This window comes from Antechinus flavipes, chromosome 1 (assembly GCF_016432865.1).
Source record: "Antechinus flavipes isolate AdamAnt ecotype Samford, QLD, Australia chromosome 1, AdamAnt_v2, whole genome shotgun sequence".
NCBI lineage: Eukaryota > Metazoa > Chordata > Mammalia > Dasyuromorphia > Dasyuridae > Antechinus > Antechinus flavipes.
This window is the reverse complement of record NC_067398.1, coordinates 665,981,823-666,004,291: the sequence shown is the minus strand read 5'-3', so window position 1 is coordinate 666,004,291 and position 22,469 is coordinate 665,981,823. Positions and strand designations below refer to the sequence as shown.

Here is a 22,469-nt window from a genome sequence, read left to right as displayed (position 1 = left end):
CTCTCTTTCACACACACACACACACACACACACACACACACACACACACCTTAGAATTCCTAGATATTACCAGCATACCTAGACTCTCCTTTGATATATCTAAATCTATAATGTAGGGAATTACCTTTGATATACCTAGAACCATAAAAATAATTGTGAATATATCTAGAATCTTAGTGATTACCCTGGGGTACCTAGAAATAACCCCAGGAATTACCTGGCTATATACTTAGATCCTAGTTTACTCCTTTCTATACCTGGAACAGACTAAAGGTATCTATTTCATCCCACTCATGTGAGGGAAATAAAGGGATAATCCCCAATAATCACTATTCTATGTGATTCGAGAAAACCTTGTATCTTTCTAGGATGCCTCTTGAGGAAGATAGCAAAAGTCAGATCAGCCTCTGTTGAAACCTGCTCCATACCATGAAACCATAAATTTGTCTTTGGCAACCAATCTCTTTGTCTTCCCTTGACCATCCTCTCCCACCTTCCTATAGTCCCTCAGGACTTTAGAAGGTTCTCTCCCTTCCCCTTCTCCCTGTAACTCTGATGTTCACCTTGGCCAGTAGCAGAATATCTATGAAGTCCATGGTCTTTCCCTTGCCCTTATCCTTGAGGAAGGCCTCAGAACCTTGTTCAGACAGGATTTTACGCCGGTTCTGGATGACAGCATCTGTGAAGCTATGCACCAGGTGACAAGCCTTGGAGAAACTCCTCCCCTGGCTGGTGAAGTAGTATAAAGCATCCCAATAGAGGAGGGGCTGCACGTTGCGTTTTGCCACAAGGGCACTTAACTCCAAGATGGCAGAGATGTAGGCACTTGGCTTCCTGTGCAAGGTATGGGAGCAGGGTCAGGTCTCAGGAAAGGAAAGACCCTTGAAAGAGCCACTGACTTTCAGACTACACAGGCTGAGACTAAGCTACTTAATGTCACTCCTAAACAGCCCCTTCCCAACTTGCCTGCCCTAATCACTGACATGACCTCTTCTCAGTCTGTCACCCAGGCTCAAAATCTCCCTTGATCACAGATCCCATCTGTTCTTTCTTCATAATATATAATCACAGAATCTCAGTTAAAAAAGAACTCAGATGTCATGATTACTAATCTGTACCTGAATAAGAATTTCCTCTACAATAATCTTAATGCTCCCCAGCATCTGTTTGAAGACTTTCAGTGATGAAAAATGTGCCTCTTTCCAAAGAAGCAAATTCAATTTTTTGACAGTTTAAATTATTGGGAAGTGTTCTTTTTTTTTCTTATATCAAACCTTAAACTGCCTCACTACAACTTCCACTAATTGGATCTAGTTTAGGCCTGTAAAGTAAATAATGATAAATCTAATTTTTCCTAAGATAGTTCAAATTGTGAACTCTGTAGGGTGATGGTACCAGCATGATGTGGCACTCATATTTCCTTTCCCTCTGTAGCTGGGCTGGCTCCCTCATTGTAACTATCACTCATATTGGCAGTCTTGGGATAGGGAGGAGGAAGATGGGAGACAAGTCAAGGATGGGGGTAGGGAGAACTCATTCCCAGAAGTACACCTGGCCATGGTCAGCCATGAGTTTCTTGCTCATGTTTCCTATATATACAGTAATTCTAAAATATGAAACACTTGCTAGCTGTAAAGACAAAAGCAAAAAACAATCATGGCATTATTCAATAGAAAAAAAGAATAATCAGAACACAAGCGTCTACTCAACTCTGGCTGACACTCTCTTACTGGTTTACAAGGATGGGGAGACTGGACACAAACCTATAGAAATCTATCAGTGAGAAAAGAGCAGGGAAACCATGTCTAGATATTAATGTCCTTTTAAAAGAATGATCTGTATTGCTGCCACCAGCTGGGCAGAACCACTTCTATTACAGTCTTCTAGACTCTCCTGTGTGAATGAAGTCACTTCTCTGGAACTGCTGAGCCATGGAAGCAGCATTAAGCTTTTTCAGTAAATAGCACTGTTAATATTCTTTCTATGGTAAGTAGTTCCTACAAATCTGGAATCTGTAGAGATTTATCAGTCTATTCTCTGGGCTATGACAAGTTACTATCTCCCCATTGTGGTTTCACAATCCTCCCTTTCACACACTCTTTGCTATAACTAAACTATTATTAACTAGTCTCAGATTTTTGCACTCCCTTTCTGGACTGGAAATGGCTTTTCACTGACTTTCCAAGCTCAGCATCTCAACTGAATTTTAATCCTTCCTTCAGGACTTCCTGTCAAAATGGTTCTAAATGGGATAAATACCACCCTACTCCCAAATCCCTACTGCAGGAATATCCTGAAGTTTACATCAAACGAGAAATTCTTTGACCATTAGGCTATATAAATAGTCATCCAGAAGCCTGTGGGTAAAAGGAAAGGAATTTCTTCCACCAAAGCAACTGCAATGTGACCAAAGATAGCACATGTGTAGCCTATAAGATTCTATATCTGGAGGCAATGAAAGGCTCTCCTGAGAAAACCCAGCTCATAGAAAGCCCTTTTTTCTCTGAACTCAAATAAATCCTCATCTACTTCAGTTCGACTCTCACCAGATTGGCAGTTCTTCAAAATGCAATTTCTTCCTGCATCTATGCCTAATATAACCTAGAGTGGAAACCTGAGCAAAAATATTTGGTTTTTTGATTGAGTATATGCATAGTTCAGGAGAGTGAAAAAAGACTTCCATAAGGCCTAATTAATCTTGCTACCTAGAGAAAATTAAGGAGAATCTAATTCTGGGATTATGAACCAAGTGGTACAAACTAGGACTAAGAAAATTTTTTTCCACTTGAGACTCCTTTTCACCCAAAAAATTTTTACATGACTCTGGGTATGTAGACAAATAAAATAGATATCAAATATTTATTGATAATAAATCATAATATTGTGAACTCTACCTTAAATTATGAGACACCATATGGGACCACAGTTTAAGGAATTAGAGAATAAACAGTATAATCTTAGTTCAGCAGGTGTGAGAGTGGACCCTGCTCTGAGGGTGTAACTGGAACAAACAGGCCTGTTGGAGATAGTGTGGATTCAATTCTAGATGGCCTCAATAAAGCAAGCCATATTAAATTTTTTTTGGTTCCCAATGCATACAAAAGTTATGTTTATACCATGCTGCAGTCTATTAAATGTGCAATAGTATTATGTCTAAAAAATAATGTACATGTCTGAATTTAAAATATTTTATTGCTTAAAAATGCGAACCATTATCATTCAGTGAGTCATAATCTTTTGGCTGGTGGAATTTCTTGCCTCAACATTGATGGCTACTGACTGATCAAGGTGGTGGTTACTAAAGATTGGGATACTTTTGGCAATTTCTTACCAAAAGTGAAATTTGCTCCATCAATTGATTCTTTCTTTCACTTTCTTTCTGGAACATTTCTTTCACTTGAACATTTGGAGGTCATTGTAGAATTATTAATTGGCCACATTTATTTATGGTTATGTCTCAAAATAGGAATGCCCAAAGTAAGGGAGAGAGATGGCAGAATGACCAACTGGAGCAGGCAGAACACACACATTTATTGATTGCATTCAGCATCTTATATGGATGGCAGTTTGTGATGTTCCAAAATAATTATAATAGTAACATCAAAGATCACTGATCTAAGATCACTATAATGGATAAAATAATGAAACTATTTGAAATATTGTGAAAATTGGCAGAATCTGATACAGAGAAACAATATGAGCACATGATGTTGGGGGGGAAATAGCTCTGGTAGACTTGTTTGATACAGGGTTGCCACAAACTTTCAATTTCTTAAAAAAAAAATATCTGCCAATAGAGTGTAGTGCAATAAAACAAGGTATGCTTGTGATAGCTGAAAGAAGCAGGTTATTCACTGCTGACATTTGAAAGCTGGTCAAATCATACTTTCTAAACAGAGTTGACAAGTGCTTAGGGAGAACAGGAGATAGGTAGGACCTCAGAAAAGAGCCACTTTGCTGCTGGAGTCATTCATGTGTCCCTACATATCTCTTCTTTTGCATCCATTGTTTTGTATCTCAATTACACTTGCTTGTTCCCCAGGGATTAAGGGAATATTGTGTGCTGGACTAAACTGCCAATCTCCCCAAGGTCTTGAGTTCAGAGAATACATCAGAACTCTCTTCTATGCTTCAAAGTCAGTATCCTCCCTGCAGTATCTCCCACTGGTCAGCAAAGGCCACATTCTCCTATGACTCTTTCTAAGTCATTCCCTCCCCCTCTGCATGGTGCAGGTGGGGCAGATGTTGGAAGACTGAGCTGGAAACCTCACAGTTTAGTTCCTTGCTCTGCCTCTTTCTTGCCTCTGTTTGACTTAAATGCGCTTATGCCCATTTCTGATAATTGGGTTCTTATCTTTTCCAAATGTCTGAATCATTAGTTTGGATTCCTATCTAGGACAAAATTTTAACAACAACCATAACAATTATACATTTCTAAGGCACGATGAACTTCACAACACTCACAATAAACCTGTATTTCAGGAAGGTATTCATTATTAACTTCCTTTTACACATGAGGTGGTATAGTGGATAGATTGTGGAGCTTGGAGCCAAAGAGACCTGAGTTCAAATCCAGTCCCAGACACTTTCTAGTTGGGTGAGCCCAGGCAAGTCACTTAACCCTGTTTGCCTCAGTTTCCTCATTATAAAATAAGATGGAGAAGGAAATGGCAAATCATTCCAGTATCTTTGCCAAGAAAATCCCAAATAGGGCGACTAAGATATGACTGAAAAATTATTGAACTGATTTTCCTAAAACCTGAATTTGAATTCAGGATGCTTGATACCATCTGCACTTTCCAGGATGCCTGTGATGTAACATGCCTCTGAGACTGTGGTATTATCTTATCTCCTTCCATTCCTTCCAGGATCTGCTCTCTCAACCCTGACCCACATCCCCTCTTGGGAAGTCCTCACCACTTGCTGCTTTTTATCATCCTCACTGACTCCATGCCTATGGCCAGTACTTTCTGATCCCATGCTCTGCATGGTAGCCAGTACACTGACCACTGGGGCCAATTCTCCCATGGACATTCCCCCATTGACTTTTCCCAAGCATCTGTCTCATCCAGAAAATCTGTATGGAGTCACTCATTGATACAATTATCAAGAAAACTCTCATTAGACATATCAGATGCTAAGAGGGGAAGGAAAGAAGGAACTGAGCCAGGAGGATAAGAGGGGCCACAAATGAGTATCTTACTCTCAAAAGCTTACTTCTATTTATTTTGTAGATTTCTTTTAAATGTGCATTTTGTCTCCCTTATAAGCTATAGTCTACTTAAATATGGGGGCTGTTTCACTGATATCTATGTATAGTCAATGGTTTAGCACAACACCTGGAACCCAATAGGAGCATAATAAACATAAGTTCCTATCACATTGGAATTGCCATATTTGCAAATAGTTAATGATGAAATAGTCACTGGTTTTATTAAAACCATTGTGGGGAGATGCTGAGGGCAGTGTACCTTTCTCCAAGAAAGTATACCAGGAATGAGGATGGTGGAGTTTAGAATATTAAATATACACAGAGCCTCCAGTTTCTATGTTAGTTTTGATCTGCCCTTCTTCCTCTACCGTTCTAGGTCTCATTCCTGACAGTGAATATTCTCTTTTAATAGAGTCTTTCTTCCCCTGTACCCTGTGACTATGTTACTGCTAGTTCCTGAGGCCTCAGAGGCAAGTGCTGGGCTGGGACTCACTCTTGACATTGGCTGTCATGGCTGAAGACACATTTCTGCAAGCTGTCCAGGGTCATGAGGCTGATGTGCTCAAACATGTCCAAACGGATGCTGCCCCCAACACAGAGATGCCGCCATTTCATCTGTTCAAGAAAAAAAAATATTAAGTGGGAGTCTGGACTCCTCCCAGGAGCTAAACCTACGTCCTGAGCCTCTGCAAAATGCCAGAAAAAGCAAGAGAAGGACCTGTTTTTGTCATGGGGGACCAAGTGGGGGCTACAGATCACATTTCACAATTCTCCTTAGGATTAAAGGGAATCATTGACTAGGAGTCAGGAGAACTGAGATCCAATCTGAACTATGCTATGGGTGAACTACTTTGTTTAATCTTATCCAATGACTTTATTTCTCTGGGCCTGAACATTATTTTGTTAGTTTTTTGTTAGTTTGTTTGCTTTTTCTTTTTCATGGTTTTTTCTTTTGGTCCAATTTTTCTTGTACAACATGACTAATAAGGAATCATGTTTAAAAGGATTACATACGTTCAACTTATATCAGATTGCTTGCTGTCTTGGGGAGGAGGGATGTAAGTGGGAAGAAAGAAAATTTTGGAACACAAAACCAAAAAAAATCGATGTTAAAAAAGTTTCTTTATGTGTATTTGGAAAAATAAAATACTATTGAGGAAAAAAATTGAGCTGAAAGGGTAAGTACTGGAGAAGATTTACAATGATCATGGACTCTGTTCCACCACTTCAACTTCTCTGTTAAATTCAGGGAAAGAGGGTAACAAGAGAGTTGAGAAACATAACTAGGCATTTTTGCACCCATAATACAAACCATAAGTGATGCTTGAGGCAAGATGGACTAATTGTACCAGTATCTGGGACTTAGGAAAGATAAGGTGCATCTTGGGAGCGAGGGCATGGAGCAGGGTACAGCCAGATCTTACCCAAGCCTATCTTCATTGGCCTCCTCCTTTTAACTGATTATTCTTGCTAACTAAGTCCTAAGCTCTTTTCCTCTCTATAGAAACATAGCAGCAACCTCTAATTTCTTTTTTTCTCCAGGGGAAAAGCCTTGGTCATCTTGCTGTAGTCACAGCCACCATCACACCTATTACAATGCAAGGTAGTATAACAGGGAATTCACTCCATCCAAGCTCCTGGCCTCCTGGGAGCTACTCTTCCCATCTATCCATAGCTTTTCCAGTCTTACATGCATGATGTCTGTGGACTTGTTGAAGATCTTTATGTAGGGTTTGAGGATGTCAAAGTGAAAAGCTGGGGTCAGCAAGCGCCGGTGTCGGTTCCATTTGTCTCCTTTGCTTAGAAGCAGCCCATCCCCTGGAAGAGAGATGGTGGGAGAAGCCCATGTCCAATCCAAAATAACAGATTACTCAGGGCCCTGACCCCATATACAAATCCCACAGTATGCCCCTCCCCATCTAGACCCCGTATCAATCCTTTACTTATCCCTATCCCTAAATCCCTCACCCACAACTACTAGCCCTTAATTCTTTATCACTCAAACACTATTCTCTCCCACCTTGATCTATTAAACCTCAATCCTTTAGTTCAATGAGGTCCTTGGTCAGAAGAATCTTGAGCATTTTCTCCTCCCCCAGTGCCCCTGAATATCACTCACCCAACCAAGGCTCCAAGAATCCATAGAAAAGTTTGTCCTTGGGTGAGATGTTGGCTGTTGAGACATAAGTGTTATTTCAAGGTGTGGTGTAAAGACCATAGAGTGAAGGCAGGGAGAGGATGTGCCACAAAATAGCAGAGAGGGAAGCGAAGGGAGGGGAACTCAGTCTCAGGCTGAGATATGCTGGTCTGGAGCTTCCTTTCCTTTGCAATTACTCATTCCCATCACCAAAACAAACTCCTCCCAAGCTCAACAGAGAAAGGATAGAGACTGTGGGAGGAGAACAGCAGAGATAAAACTGAAAAGTAAAGTAAGATTAGGTGGGAGCAAGAGGAGGAGTCTTGTGAAGAATAACCAGACATAGCTTGATGTTCTACCTGGACAAAACCCAAAGAAGGGCCCAAGCCTCGTCCAAACAGTCAAGACATGACCCATATCTGGCTTTTTTTCCCTTAAACACCACCCAGATATGGGCCTGGACATGGCCTCACAGATAAACAGAAAGTAAATTTTCCTATATTTCTGCATGTCTATCTTAAGAACTCCTGATTATTCTCCCAATTATGTTTAACTTCTCCACTGTGCTTCTCCTGCTGCAACCTCCCTCAGCCCCTGTGACTCTCCCACTTTCTAACATCCCTCCACTTTCTCTCATGACTGAATTTGGAGTCTCCATTTTGAAGAGGAATCCAGGCCTGTCATCCATCAGTCCTTTCCTGGCTTGGCTTCTGAATCTCCCCTCCCTCGTCTTTCTCTCCCTTTTTCCCTCATTGAAATGCCATCTCCTTAAAGGCACGAATGATGTTTTTTTGGGTCGTTGTGGGTTTTTGCTTGTATTTTTATCCTCTCTTAATATATTTGCTGGCATAGAGTATGGAGGAGCAATTTATTAGACCCTCGTTGTGCTGGGCATTAAGGATACAAATATAAAAATAAAATGCTTCTTGATCTTAAAATACTTAAATCCTATTGGGAGGCAGAGAGTGGAGGCAGGGATTAGATCTTGAGAGCCATATGTACACAAATTATACATACATATGTAAAACATATACATATATGCATATACATATGGGGATATTTGATTATGATGTTCTATGATTCATGGCCACATGGCATCATCAGTAGAATATTGTTTGTTTGTTTTTTTAAAGAGAGAAAGAGGAGTTTTAGTTGCAGGGGAAAATCTGGAATCTTTGAAAACTCTGCATAATTTACCAAAAGTAATGCAAATACCTCTTTTGCTTCTATTTTTTTTTTATTATATTGATCTCCCATTTACAGCTTAACCCCTAGAGAAGCTAAACTAGGCTATCTGGATCACTGTGTTTGGTGCCTGTGGTCTTTCCTCCAATCCAGGGGTTAGGAACCAAAGATCAGGGAGTAGGCAAAATGGGAGGAACACTCAGGCTACCCCTGCCCTCTTTGAAACAAAGTCTATAAAACTGTTTATCTGGCATTCAAAGCCCTTCCTAATCTGTCCTCCATCACCTTGTGTTTGCTTTTTCCTGACTCTTGTCCTTGTAACCTGCAGTTCATTGACACTGGCCTTCTTGCTGTTCTTTGGACAAGACACACCATCTCTTAACTTCAGACCTTTACTTTGGCTAATATATATCTCTGAGATGCTCTTCCTCTTCATTTTCACTTTGGGGCTTCACTGGCTTTCTTCAAGTCTCAGATAAATTCTTACCTTCTACAAGAAGTCTTTCCCAAGCCATTTTAATTCTAGTGCTTTCCCTGGCTCATTGGTTCAGTTATTATAGATTATAGATACATCTGTAAGTAGACATAGACATAGAGATGGATATAGATAAGGATATAAATAGATATAAAAACAGATGGATATAGATATAAATATGGATCTAGATATAGGAACAGATAGAGATATATAGATGTAAATATATAGATATAGATATAGATATGAATATAGATAGAGACAGAAATAAATATGGATAAAGATATATCTATGCATATAGAGAGATATAGATACAGAGATAGACATTGGTATAGATATAGATATGCATATAGATAACTATAGATGTGAATAAGGATATGAATATAGCTATAGGCATGGATATAAATATAGATAGATGTAGATACAGAGATTGATATAGATATGGATTTAGATACGGAGATGGATATACATAGATATAGATATAGGTATAGATAGGGATAGAGATAGAGACATAGATATGGACATGGACATGGACATAGACATAAATATATAACAAGAACTGTCTTTCACTTTTCTTTATGACCTCAGTATGTAGTACACTGCCTGGTACATAGCAGGTTCTTGGTAAATGTTTATTTACCTGACTTTCTTCTGCAAGTTGGTCATTCTGGGTAATGGATAGAACTTCCTAACATTGATTTCCTCATCACTGTTTTCCTTCCTCCTTTCAACTTTTTTCTCACTTCTAACTTCTAACTCTAACTTTAGTTTTTCTTTTCTGTTCACTCCCTCCTTCTTTGTCCCTCCTTTATTTCTCCTACCATTCTCTTCCTTTTCTTCTGTTCCATCATATTTCCATTCCTCAATCCTTTCCTATTCTTTTGACATTTCACAACTCTTAATGCACCCTATCCCAAGAAGAAAGTCCTTGAAGGCAACAACTATTAATTTTTTCATTGTACAACATATCCTATAATCAAGTATATCGGGGAGGATTAATGAATACTGAGGGGGCAGGCAGGGGTAAATATTGCCACAGTAATCACACTTGAGTTTCTATACCTGAAGCTGATGTGAGAGGCCTGATATAATCCGGGTGGCAGAGGAAAACTACAGGGTGCACGGGTCCACCCCACAAAAGAAAGACTTCCCTGAAAGTGGTCACAAATTGACAAACACGATGTATGCCTTCCTCAGAGGGTTGGATCTGTAAGTAATGCAACAGAAAGTCAGTATTTTCAAACAGTTTTTAAGGAAAGGCCAAACTTCTCACAGTCATGAAAAGGCTGAGGATTCCCAACTGAATATAAATTCAAAAGCATGGGCTTCTCTGAGAGCTATCTCCCTCATGAAACCAACATGAGAAGATGCATGCCATGCATGACAGCATGTATCAAGCCTGATACAAAATCTCAGAGTTGTAGGAATCCCAGAAACCATCTAATCTAACACATCCAAACAACATACTCAATAAGTGATCCTTGTGTTTATTCTTAAATATATCCAGTGAGGGGAAAGCATTTACTTTCTTAAGAAAGTTCACTCCACTTTGAAGGATACACTATTGACAGGAAGTTTTTCCTAACTTCAAGCCTAAATCAGTCTATCTATATTTTTTATCCATTATTCCTACTTCTACCCACTGTGGTCAAATGAGACAATTCTAACCTCTCTTCCATGGTTTCCACACCATGGGATGATCAGCAAATGACTTTGCTATTCTCAGTTAAACAATGATCCAAGACTGCTATGAAGGACTTATGATGAAAAATAGTTTGAAGCATACTTTTTAAAAAACTTTATTTTTCTTGAGGGTTTTTTGGGGGAGGGAGAATCTATGTTTTCTTTCACAACATGACTTTTATGGAAATATTTTGAATAATTTCACATGTGCCCTTTCAATGGGGATGGGGTGAGGAAGGAGGAAAGATGAGAATCTGAGACTACATGTAACTGGGGGGAAATTAAATATTAAATATTAAATTAAATATAAATACATGATTTTCACCTTTTGACAGCCAATCAATAATTGAAGACAAAAACTCTCAGATCAAATAAAAATCTTTGCCCCCAATTCTTCAAATAAATATATTAATATTTGAGCTATAGAGAGAATTTACACAAATAGGTGGGACCAACTACTATTCCCCCAATAAAAAGTAGTCAAAAGATACCAAGAATTTTGAGAAGAAATAAAGATGATTAAAAAATATATGAAAAATTCTCCAAATTACTAATCATAAGAGAAATGCAAATGTAAAATTCTTGAATTTTACACCACAGCACAGCTAAAGTACACGTCCTGCCCAGACACCCTCATTTGGAGGTCTCATTAAACATTACCCTATGGGGAAAAGTGGACACCCTGGACAAGCCTGGACTTTGGAGCTGCCTTTTTTGTATTTGTGTTCTCATTGTCTTAGGAGAATAGGCATCAATACCTAGATGAATATGTCCCACTCTATCCTGAAAAACTACCCTCTGAATTCCAGAGATTCAGAAGTTCTGAATCCCTTGATCAGAGTTGATTGGTGCCATGTGGTGGGAAGGAGAGAAAGGGAAAGAAAGGGAACTCTCCAACAGGTACTCTAGTATACTAGAATGAGAAATTTTCAGCCATAAAACCAGGTGCAGCCACATCATACCAGGTAAAGGAGGGGAAGGACAACTGCACTATTCTAAGGATTATACCAGAAAAGATACAAGGAAGAAATTTCACAAACGGTACAATAACAAACCTTCCTGATCCCTAGAGGCTTTCTTAAGTCTTATCTCTCTTTGCAAATATGCAAATTTCCTCATAGTCCATAGTTGCAGTTGGTCTACCTATTATCAGGCAATAATAACTATTCTAGGGGATGCATTAGGTAAGAGTGCTGGACTGAGTTCAAATATCCTTTCAGACAGTTATAAGCTGTATGACCCCAGGAGAATCACTTAACCTCTTTCAGTTTTAGTTACCTCATCTGTAAAATGGACATTACAAAAGCACTTACTTTACAGTGCTGTTGTGAGGATCAGTCGAGATAACATGTATAGTAATTTAGAAAACTTAAAAGTATTCTATAAATGCTAGCTATTATTATTATTAGAAATTAAAATTTCAAAATATCATAAACTAGAATGTTGGGCTGAATCTAATAAGTTATTTGATGGGAATGACTCCTACGATTTATGATCATAGATTTAGAACTAGAAGGGACCTTAGGAGAAAGGAAGGAAATAAGTAAGCATTTGTTGTTCAGTTATTTCAGTTGTGTCCAACTCTTTGTGACCCCATTTGGGATTTTCTTGGCAAAGATGCTGGAGTGATTTGCTATTTCTTTCTCTGGTTTATCTTACAGATGAAGAAATTGAGGTAAACAGGATTTAGTGAATTGTCCAGGGTCACACAGCTAATAAATGTCTAAATCCAGATTTGAACTCAGAAAGACTGATCTTCCTGACTTCAGGCTGGTGACCTATCACTGAGCCATCTAACTGCCCTAGCAATTATTAAGCATCTATTATGTGCCAGGCAGCATACTAAGTGACTTATAAATATTATCTCATTTAGAACTCACTAATCCTGAGAGGTAGATGCTATTATCATGTCCATTTTCCTAGGAAATCAGAAGCAAAGTGACATGTTCAGTATCACACATCATCAGTATCTGAGATCAGATTTGAATTGGTATCTTCCTTTCTCTGGGTCTAGTACTCTTATCTACTACTCTCTTCGTTGCCTCTAGAAGCCACCAAGTCCTATGACCCTCATTTTAGAGATGAGGAAACTACATTCCAAAGCATTTGCCCATGGTCTTACAGACAGAAGAAACTACCCAAGTAAGTCGAATGTCAGTGAAAACCCAACCTTCCCTATCCCATGCTGTCCCCCCAATAGGATGTCTTACACTGAATCACTTCACAAGCATGAGGGAAACAACTCATCTGAAAAAGACAAGGAAAATATAATGAACTAGAAATTCAGTGGGAGTCAACTGTGTAATAATGCCACAACATGCTAATGCAACATTGAGCTGCCCATTCAGGAATAAAAAAGGTAATATTTCCACAGTATTCTCCCTTAGTCAGACCTATCACTACTATTGTGTGAAATTCTAGGAATCAAACTTTAGAAATGACTTATGTCTACTGAAGATTTCCAGAGAAAGGTAAGCAGGAATGGTGAAGAAGGGAAGCGAGGTAGTAGATGCATGGAGCATGGATGAAGTCACAAAGACCCAAGTTCACATCTGGCCCCAGACACTTACTAATTCTATGATCTTGGGTAAATCAAGTAGCTTCTATCTGTTTCAGTTTCCTCAACTTTAAATGAAGATTTCGATTATGACAATCAAATAAGATAATATTTGTAAAGTGCTTAGCACAGTGACTGGTATTTAGTAGGTGCTTAATAATTGCTTGTTTCCTTCCCTTAAGTGCATTGCAGCTATATGAAAATTTATTTGAAGGAAGTAAGGACATTTACCCTGAAGAGAAGATTTAGAAGTTCTATGAGAGTTTTCTACAAATATTAAAGGGTTATCCTGTGGGAAAGAGATTAGATTTATTCTGTATGACTCTAGGGTTTGGCTGAAGATTCTGTTTGAGTCATTAAGCAATGAATGAAAGTTGCAATCAGACAAATTTACTTTTGATGTAAGGTAAAAACTTCCTAAGATTGAAATATTCAAAAATGGGGAATCCCCAAGGTGGTGATCTTCCTTTATTAGAGTCCATCAAGCAATGAATGTGTTGAAATAGACTTTATTTCCTTTTATTAATTTTTGTTATTTGAGGATCAAGGTCATTTTTCCTGGTTAGTAGGCTATTTAGCTGGCTGAAAATTGTGTCCTGAGATAAGAAAATTTATTAAAGATCTCAAACATTTCTAAGATATGAAGACAAAAAAGAGGAAAAGGAGAATATCTACAAATATTCATTTAGCTCCCCCAAATGATTTAACTAGCTTTATTTTTTGAAAAATCCAAACTGGCTCCAAATCTATGATTATGTGTGATATATTAATCTCTTTCCTCTCAATCAATGCATTCTCTAGATAACTTGAATTGATTTATCTATTGACTCCACACTAAATCTACTTGGCTAAGTCTATTTCTTTGATTATGAAGCTTTCTTTACAAAATTGATTCACTTAGGGAAGGTAGATGGCACAGTGGATAGAGCACCAGCCCTGAAGTCAGGAGGACGTCAGTTCAAATTTGACCTCAGACACTTAACACTTCCTAGTTGTGTGACCCTGGATAAGTCACTTAACCCCAATTGCCTGGCTGGGGGAGGGGAGGGAGAAAAGATTGCTTGACTAAATCTGTGTGACTTTTATGGCCTATTTTTATATATATAGGATTGCTTTATGTCAAAAATTATTTCTCTGTCTCTCTGATGTCATCTCCCCCCCCCAAAAAAAAAAAAATCAGGGTTAAGTGATTTGCCCAGGATCACACAGTTAATAAATATCCAGGTCTGATGTGATGTCATTTTTAACTACAAAAATTTCATTAGAACCAACATTCAGTTATTGTTTCTGAGTTCTGAACCTGTGCTTAAGCAAAATAAAACCTAGGTTTTAACTTCTGGAACCTCTATGTCGTGGTATCATCCATCAGCGATTAACTCAGTAGGAATATTTTTCCCGTGATAGGTGGATGACCATAGGTTGGATATAATGTACAAAAAGTTCTTTTTCAGGAAAATGGTAAATGTTGGAGGGGATGTGGGAAAATCGGGACACTGTTGCACTATTGATGGTGAAATGTGATTGAATCTAAGCAGGAACTTCTAAAGGAGGATCCTTCCTCTGCCAATGCAAAACAGCAATTTATATCTGGAAATGCCTGGGGTTCTGAGAAATAAAGAGACTGTGATCTGGTGAAAACTGTTTTACTTGGTACCTGATCACAGCCCTTAGGAAGTATGAATGCTAAGATTCAGCTCACAATTCCCAGATCCCTGGCTACTTGCTTGTTATGGCATGGTTAGAGTTAAGCTTTCTAGGTCACTGGACTCATTTTTCATTGCTTATTAGACAAAGAAAATAATACCCAGATTTTACTGATCCAGACTAATCTCACTGCCTTCAGCTATTGGATTGGAGAGGGGAAGAAGGGGAAAAGTGGAGCAGTTTGGAGAATCTTTTGAAGTTAATGATCCCACCCACCCACTCATCCATGACTGCCCATCTGAGTGCAATAGTGTCTCTCTTCAGAAATAGCTCCCTTCTCTTTTGTCCTACAGAGACTTGTCAGCATCACATAGCAAGTATGTATCAGACATGAGTCTTGAACACAGGTTCCTCTCTCTATTATGAGTCCTTTCTGTCTACTATACCTCCCTGTCTTTCATATTATGAAGGTTTTTACATGTTAAATGAGAATTTATCTTTTATTCTAAGAGCAATGAGAAACGATATGAACTGTGAAAGCTGTCTCACAAGATGAAGGCAGTGTTCTAAAGACTGAGTGAAGGGGGCCCCCCAGAGAAATCCCAGGGCCAGGTTTCTTTCTCTGGAAATCATGTGGCTTACATGGAGTGGGACCTTTTCTTTGTGAGACTAAGTTGGGGCCACCTTGGCATTGAAACTCCCATATTAAGATAATTTAGTAATCCTAAAGATGTGGTTGGGTTGAAAGTTTTTTCTTATTTATGACTTGGAATATGAGGTCATTTTTCCTGACTATTTAGGGCAAAGATCCAGCCTATAGGGAGTGTTAGTTCAGGCCCCTATATAATTCTTGTCTGTTAATTGGGCCTTGCCTCTCCCTGCCTAACTGCTTGTGGAGAGGGAGACGCCCTTTCTCAAGAGATCGTAATAAAATTCCTTTCTGCTTTTGCCTTGAGAAATCTCCTTAATTTATTTATTTGAGCCAGTGGTCTTGTCATACACAGATACAATTAGAAATAAAAGTCCAATATTAAGTCTAACCATGTTACTCCCCTATTCAATAAACTCCAATAGCTTCTTATTACCTCTGTTTGGCTTATAAAGCTGTTTACAACTAGACTCTAACGTGCATTTCCAGTCAAGGTGCACATTACTTCTTCCTACCCACTATAAAGACCAGTGGTCCTCAAACTTTTGTTCTCAATATCTTTATCCTATTAAAAATGATTGAGGATCTCTCCAAAGAGTTTTTGTTTATGTGGTTTATAGTTATAGATATTGATCACATTAAAAATAAAAACTAATTATGAATTTGGAGACTCTGAAAGGATTGCAGAGATTCCCAGAATTCTCTGGACCAGATTTTGAGAACCACTGAATTATAGACTAATCACAGTAGCTTTTTTATTGTTCCACATATATCTCATATACCCTCTTCTTATCTCACCTTCTTAGAATCTTTAGTTTCCTTCAAAGTTCAGCTTGTGTCACCTTCTACCTAAAATTTTTCCTGTTCTCCCTTACCCCCCAGCTGCTGTGTGTATGTAAACATATACATATATAGTTTGCCTATATCTTACATATGTGTATGTTGAGACAGATGCACAGAAGTTAGAAACACTGGATTTGGAATTAGAAGGACTAAATTTCAAAACTTGCCTCAAACACTTGCTAGTTATGTAGCCTTGACAAGTCACTTAAGTCATTTAAACTCTATTTTCCTCAGTTTTCTCTGTATGAGGATAGTAATAGCACCTACCTCCCAAGAGTGTTTTGAGAATAGAATGAAATTATATTTGTAAAATACTTAGCATAGTATCTGGTAAAAAATAGGAGCTATATAAATGCTAATTATTATTATTGTCTGTTAATATGTAAACTCCTTAAGGGAGTATTTCATTTTGGATTTTGCATCCTTAATGGCTAATATAGTGACTTAAACAAGCACTTTAACAAATTCTTATTAATAGATTCAAGATAATGAAGAGTTCTGCTAGGAAAGTAACAGAAGATGTAAAGATAGGAGGGGGAAATAGAAAATAGGACTAGAAAATTCAGGAAACTAGCTAGAGTCTCAGAACGATCAAATGAAAGAACTATAGGGGACCACCTTCATGCCTTACCATGTCCCTGTGATAACCTATTTATAATTTGACTTTATGGAATCATAAATTTTTGGACTCAGGATATTAGAGGCAGAAGCAATTTAAAATGTTGCAGCTAGAAGAAAGCTTAGAACGGCCAACATGGACATTCAGAAGTGAAAAGGACCTTGGAATATCAAATATGGGAAATTGACCAGTCCTTAGTCAATCAGTCAATGAATATGTAATAAGTACTATAAGCACATTTACTATGTATCACTCGGTGATACAAATATCTTAGGACATAATAGAAATGAAATCAGAGTGGGAAAGAGCTGAGACAAGAGAATATTGGAGCTTCTAATCTATAGGAGATACCTGCCACCAATTGAGCAGTCACAGGGATAGAGAAGAAGCTGAAATCCTGAAGAGAGGTTAAGTTGAGAATTAGGGTTCCTCAGATCCAACAGACTGGCTCAGAAGAGTAGGGATTTGAATTCAGGGAGGCTGGTCTACAGCTCAAAAGGAACCCTGACCAGGAGCATCTGCAGACTGACTATTCTATGACTCCAGCGGCTTTCCCAAGCTTTCAGCCCCACATAATACCAGCATGCCCTCCCTGCCCTTACCCTGCTCAGATTCAGATGGTAAGGGTTGGGTCACAGTGCCCCCTGCTGGCTTAACTACCCAAATTCCTGGTTTTATTTTGGCTTGAAGGAAGGTTGGGAAAAGATTATTATTGTTATTTTATTAATGTTGTTTTTATGCCTTTTACAGAGGAGGAAAGTGGATCATAGAAGGTGCAACTAACCCAGGTTAAAACATTCAGTATATGTCAATGCCTAAGCCAAGAGGAAGACTGCAACCAGCTGGAGGAGATGAAGTTAATCTAACGGAGCGGGAACAGAAAGCTTAGCCTGTTTTCCCAATTTAAAAGTAGAAATAGAAAAATGGAAAAAAGCCAGGAGTGGAAAGAGATTCTTATCGGTCTACAATAAACAGAAGGAAAATGGAAACATGTTCATTTTAGCCAACAGTTCCTAAGAATATTTCTAATAGTTATTTTTGTATTCTAAACAATCACTTTCTATACCAATTAAATGCCTTTGCTGATCCCATGCTGTTGTTTGCTTAGGTCCCTGTTAAGCATGATATTAATTAAATATCTAGACCGTGTTGATTTTAGAGATTCACATTTCCACACTGGATTGGAGCTCAAAACACACTGGATTCACTTATCAGAAAATCCTCAAATAATCAAATGGTGACCATCAATTCAATGAATTTCTTTTTAGTTTTTCAAATTACAATTAATGCATAGCTATTCATTCTGTGTTACTCTTGTCCATGTCCTCCTCTAAGTTTGCCCCAGGCAATAACATGCTGGGAGCTTTCCTTCCTTTCTCTTGACATTAAAGAGCCAATCTATGTCTTAGTCTTTCCATATGGCTGATTTTCTCCAGATGTCTTTCATAGTTTGTTTTGTAATATTTTGTAGCTTTATCATACTCACTGTGTACCTCTCTATTAGCCTCAGAATGATACTAACTTTTAATTTCGTAGTATTCCACAACTCACAGCCACATAAGTGAGTGCGATTTCCCAAAGACAATACAATTTGCTCACATCCTACTGCTTAATTCCAGATCTAAATCATTATGCAATGTCTGTCAAAGATATAGTTATAGATTAGATCAATATAAATATATATACATATATTCATACATATATACATACACACACACTATATATAAGCTCATTAAGTTGTGCAGCTAACTGCATGTTATATTCTGGACAGTAGGCATTCTTCATCCATTTTATTTTTCCCATGTTGAATTTTTGGGCCAAATCTTTTAGAGTGGTTATAGATCTCAATACTTGATCAAACCAGCATGCTGTCATCTACAAATAATAACATCTAGAGGATAAGGCAAATAATAGCATCTTTAAGAGATCACTCTTTAACTTGGATCTCCACCATGTTGATTCCATTTTAATTTTTTAATTTTTATTTATTTATTTATTTTTGCTGAGGCAGTTGGGGTTAAGGACTTGCCCAGGGTCACACAGCTAGGAAATATTAAGTGTATGAATCCAGATTTGAACTCAGGTCTTCTTGACTTCTAGCCTGGTGCTCTATCCACTGCACCACCTGGCTTGCTTCTCTGCAGTTTTTATAAGCACATGTCTCAATTACAATAATTTCATACAGGAACATAATTTATGGAAACCAATTGCCATAAAAAGGAGAACAAAGACTATAAAAAGCACCTTAGTCCTCAAAAACTTCACTTATTTACAAGATGGATAGATAAGGGAGCCATGGATAACAGAGGTTTAGAAAATAAGCTTGTCTATAAAATTTTACTGCATGGTAAAAGTTTATAAATAATCTCATATCATGGAACAGAGAGAAATAGTAGAGATAAAATGAGTTTAAAGAAAGTTTGGCAAGAAGCCCAACTAAACAAAATCATTCCAGAACATTTAAAGAAAAACTGCGAAGAAAATTATAGTCAAAAGAAATGTGGGAAAGATTTGAAAGATTTTTAGGGGGGGAGGAAACTCTTTTCACATGAAGAACAGAGTTTTCACACTTGGATCCTAGTTATGTTTATACGAAAGACCGACATGGCACTATTTAAAAAAAAAGAGGAGAGAATAAAATCAGTGGGGATTATCAGAAGATATAAAACAGATGGGTGGTAGAGTGGATAATTTTGAACTTAGAGTCAGGAAGAGCTGAATTTAAATACAGCTTCAAACACTTAGTAGCCATGTAACTCTGGAAAAATCACCTAACCTCTGTTTGCCTTATTTTGCTCATCTCAAAATAGAAATTTATTAAATACCTCTCATAGTTTTTATAAGGATCAAAAGACATAGCAATGTAAAGTGCTTTTCAAACCTTAAAGAGCTATATATTTAATATTATTATTATTAAACTGTCCTCACACACACATAATCATGAATCTAAATCTTTTCAAGAGTCATGATGGCTAGTTCACTGGCAGCACCTGAACAGAACATGAAAACTAAGGCAGGCAAAAGAGAATGAATACAAAAGAATGTCTATAAGAATAGTATCAGGAATACAAGATCAAATGAACTGAGAATCAAACTAGTACTAAAAGCTAAAAAAAAAAAAAAGCTTAAGGGTTGTTGGAAAGAAAAAGATCAAAAAAAGGACAGTTAGTAGCAATAACAGCAGCAGCAACAGTAACAGCAGTTGCAACAGCAGTAGTGGAGGCAGTACTAGTAATGTGGCGAATGATGTAAATTTTAACTTGTCCATCCTGTCTCCATTGTCACACAAAGGGAGGCCAAATTTCTGGGACTGTCTTGTCAGCATTATTAAGGGATATCCAACCCATATCAGTTAAGAGATTCCCTCCCCCCTTCCTTGTATCGGTACACATAGGGGCACATTCTCACCCTACAAACAACCTTTATGACAAAGACAAATGACAAGATAATGATATCTTGTATTACCATATCCCACTTCCTCCTGCCCCATCAGGTATAGACATAATGTATAAAGGAGTTTGTTCTTAACTAGGATCCTACCTAATTCCTCCCTCTTTGGATCTCCCCCTTACTTCCCCTCACCCTCTTCCCTTAAATAGCCCCTTCACTCACAGCCCACTGCTAAATCATTTTAATTTTGCCTGTGAGCCTTTTCACATCAATAAAAGCCCCTTGTGACTATGATAAGGACTGATATGAATTCTTCACCTTCTAAATTGCTCTCCCACAACTTGCTTCTTCTGTAGTAGTAGTAGTAGTAGTAGTAGTAGTAATAGTAGTAGTAGTAGTAGTAGTAGTAGCAGTAGTAGTAGTAGTATAGAAGGAGGAGGAGGAGGAAGAGGAGGAGGAAGAGAAGGAGGAGGAGTTAGCAGCAACAGCAGCAGTGGCAGTAGTAGTAGTAGTTGTAGTAGTAGTAGTAGTAGTAGTAGTAGTAGTAGTAGTAGTAGCAGTAATAGCAGTAGTTGTACAGATAATGATAAACAGACTGCATAACACACTAAAAGAGAATCAACTGAAAGAATTTAGTATGCCTACTCCGGAGTAAAAAAAACTTTGGAAAAAATGGGACCCATCTGGATAGGTAGAAGAAAAGGTGTTCTAGTTCTGCCTGCTTCCTACAGAACAAAAATAAAAGCAATCAAATGAAGCTGCAGAAAGACTAATTAAGGTTTGGAGTAAGGAATATCTTCCTAACCATTAGATCTGTCAAAGAGTGAAAAGGTTTCGTTGCTTTAGGAGGTAGTAAGTTCACTGTCACTAGGAATCTTCCATTGATATTTAGACTATTTGTTAAGAATAATGTAGAGTTAAGAATAATCCCTCAGATTAGATAATTTTTGAGGTCCATTCCAACTCTGAAATTCTCTCATTCTCTGAGTGACATTGGTATAGACCAGATGAAAATTTTCTTTGTCTTTCTTTTTTTCCCCCTGAGGCAATTGGGGTTAAGTGACTTGCCCAGGATCACACAGCTAGGAAGTATTAAGTGTCTGAGAACAGATTTGAACTCAGGTCCTCTGACTTCGGGGCTGGTGTTCTATCCACTACACCACCTACCTGCCCCTCACATGGAAATTTTCAACTGGAGGGATGTCAGAGTCCAGCTACACAGTATGTCTATGTGAAACACCAAGGATCCAGAAAGGGGAAATGGGAAGTAAGAAGAGAAAAGAGATCAAGTGATGGGGAGGATGGGGCTATCTGTCCAAGGAGGACTCTGGCGCACCATAAAAAATCAGCTGACTTGAGCCAAATGGATGGGGAGGTGGAGACTGTGTCTTGGGCAGGGACCCAATAAGAGGCAGGAGTGAGGTGGAGAGACAGGATAGATCACCTCAAACAGTCTTTGAGGGACCTATGCCTTCTTCACTTCTCTACATCCCACTGAGAAAGCAAAACCATTCTCCATGCTCCTCTTGGACTTACTAAGGAAGATAACTCCAGGGAATAACTACAGAGGGACTCTTGCTAAGTGAGCACTACCAAGAACATCAGAGGGACTAAACACCCAGCTCTTCCTTCCCTAGAGAAGGTCTGCTCAGCTGCTCAAACTCCCCATTCTAGGCTCAAATGTTCAGTTTTCTTTATCACCTCATGTTCTTGGTTTTAAATGCTGTGTATGCCCAATCCTCCCCAGCCTTCTTCCCAATGATAAACCCAGACTCTGTACCCACTGAAATCCACCTTTTGAGTCCCCCACCCCTATCCTAAACTTCAGCCCAAATATCTCCACTCACCAGTCCTGCATGGCCACTAAACCAGTTCCTTAAGCGGGGTTCAGGGAAGCATCGAAGATGTTGGCAGTTGACATAGAATTGGTAGAAACAGCTCAGTACTTTGCACAGAATCCAGGTCGTCAATGCCAGACAGATCAGGAGCAAGGCTGAAGAAACTCTAGACTCTAATTCTGGCAGGCCCAGCTGATGAGATAGCCACTCAGAACCCAGAAACATCCTGTCATGGGAGAA

At 38.4% G+C, this 22,469-nt stretch overlaps 1 protein-coding gene and 1 long non-coding RNA gene across 2 annotated transcripts in view; one reads left to right on the top strand and one right to left on the bottom strand.

Moving 5' to 3' along the window:
* The window catches only part of LOC127545035 (uncharacterized), a 26,883-nt gene extending 8,791 nt beyond the window's left edge, over positions 1–18,092 (top strand). Inside the window, exon 2 of the long non-coding RNA XR_007949580.1 lies at positions 17,752–18,092. This is a non-coding gene — a long non-coding RNA (uncharacterized LOC127545035). The remainder of the gene's footprint in view (positions 1–17,751) is intronic.
* The window catches only part of LOC127545033 (cytochrome P450 4F2-like), a 25,564-nt gene extending 3,095 nt beyond the window's left edge, over positions 1–22,469 (bottom strand). The window contains exons 1-6 of the mRNA XM_051972055.1: positions 22,239–22,469; positions 10,069–10,213; positions 7,332–7,385; positions 6,903–7,030; positions 5,706–5,827; positions 564–834 (exon numbers count right to left, since the gene is read on the bottom strand). Of these exons, the coding sequence (XP_051828015.1) occupies positions 564–834; positions 5,706–5,827; positions 6,903–7,030; positions 7,332–7,385; positions 10,069–10,213; positions 22,239–22,454 (936 nt within the window). The 5' untranslated portion in view covers positions 22,455–22,469. The remainder of the gene's footprint in view (positions 1–563; positions 835–5,705; positions 5,828–6,902; positions 7,031–7,331; positions 7,386–10,068; positions 10,214–22,238) is intronic.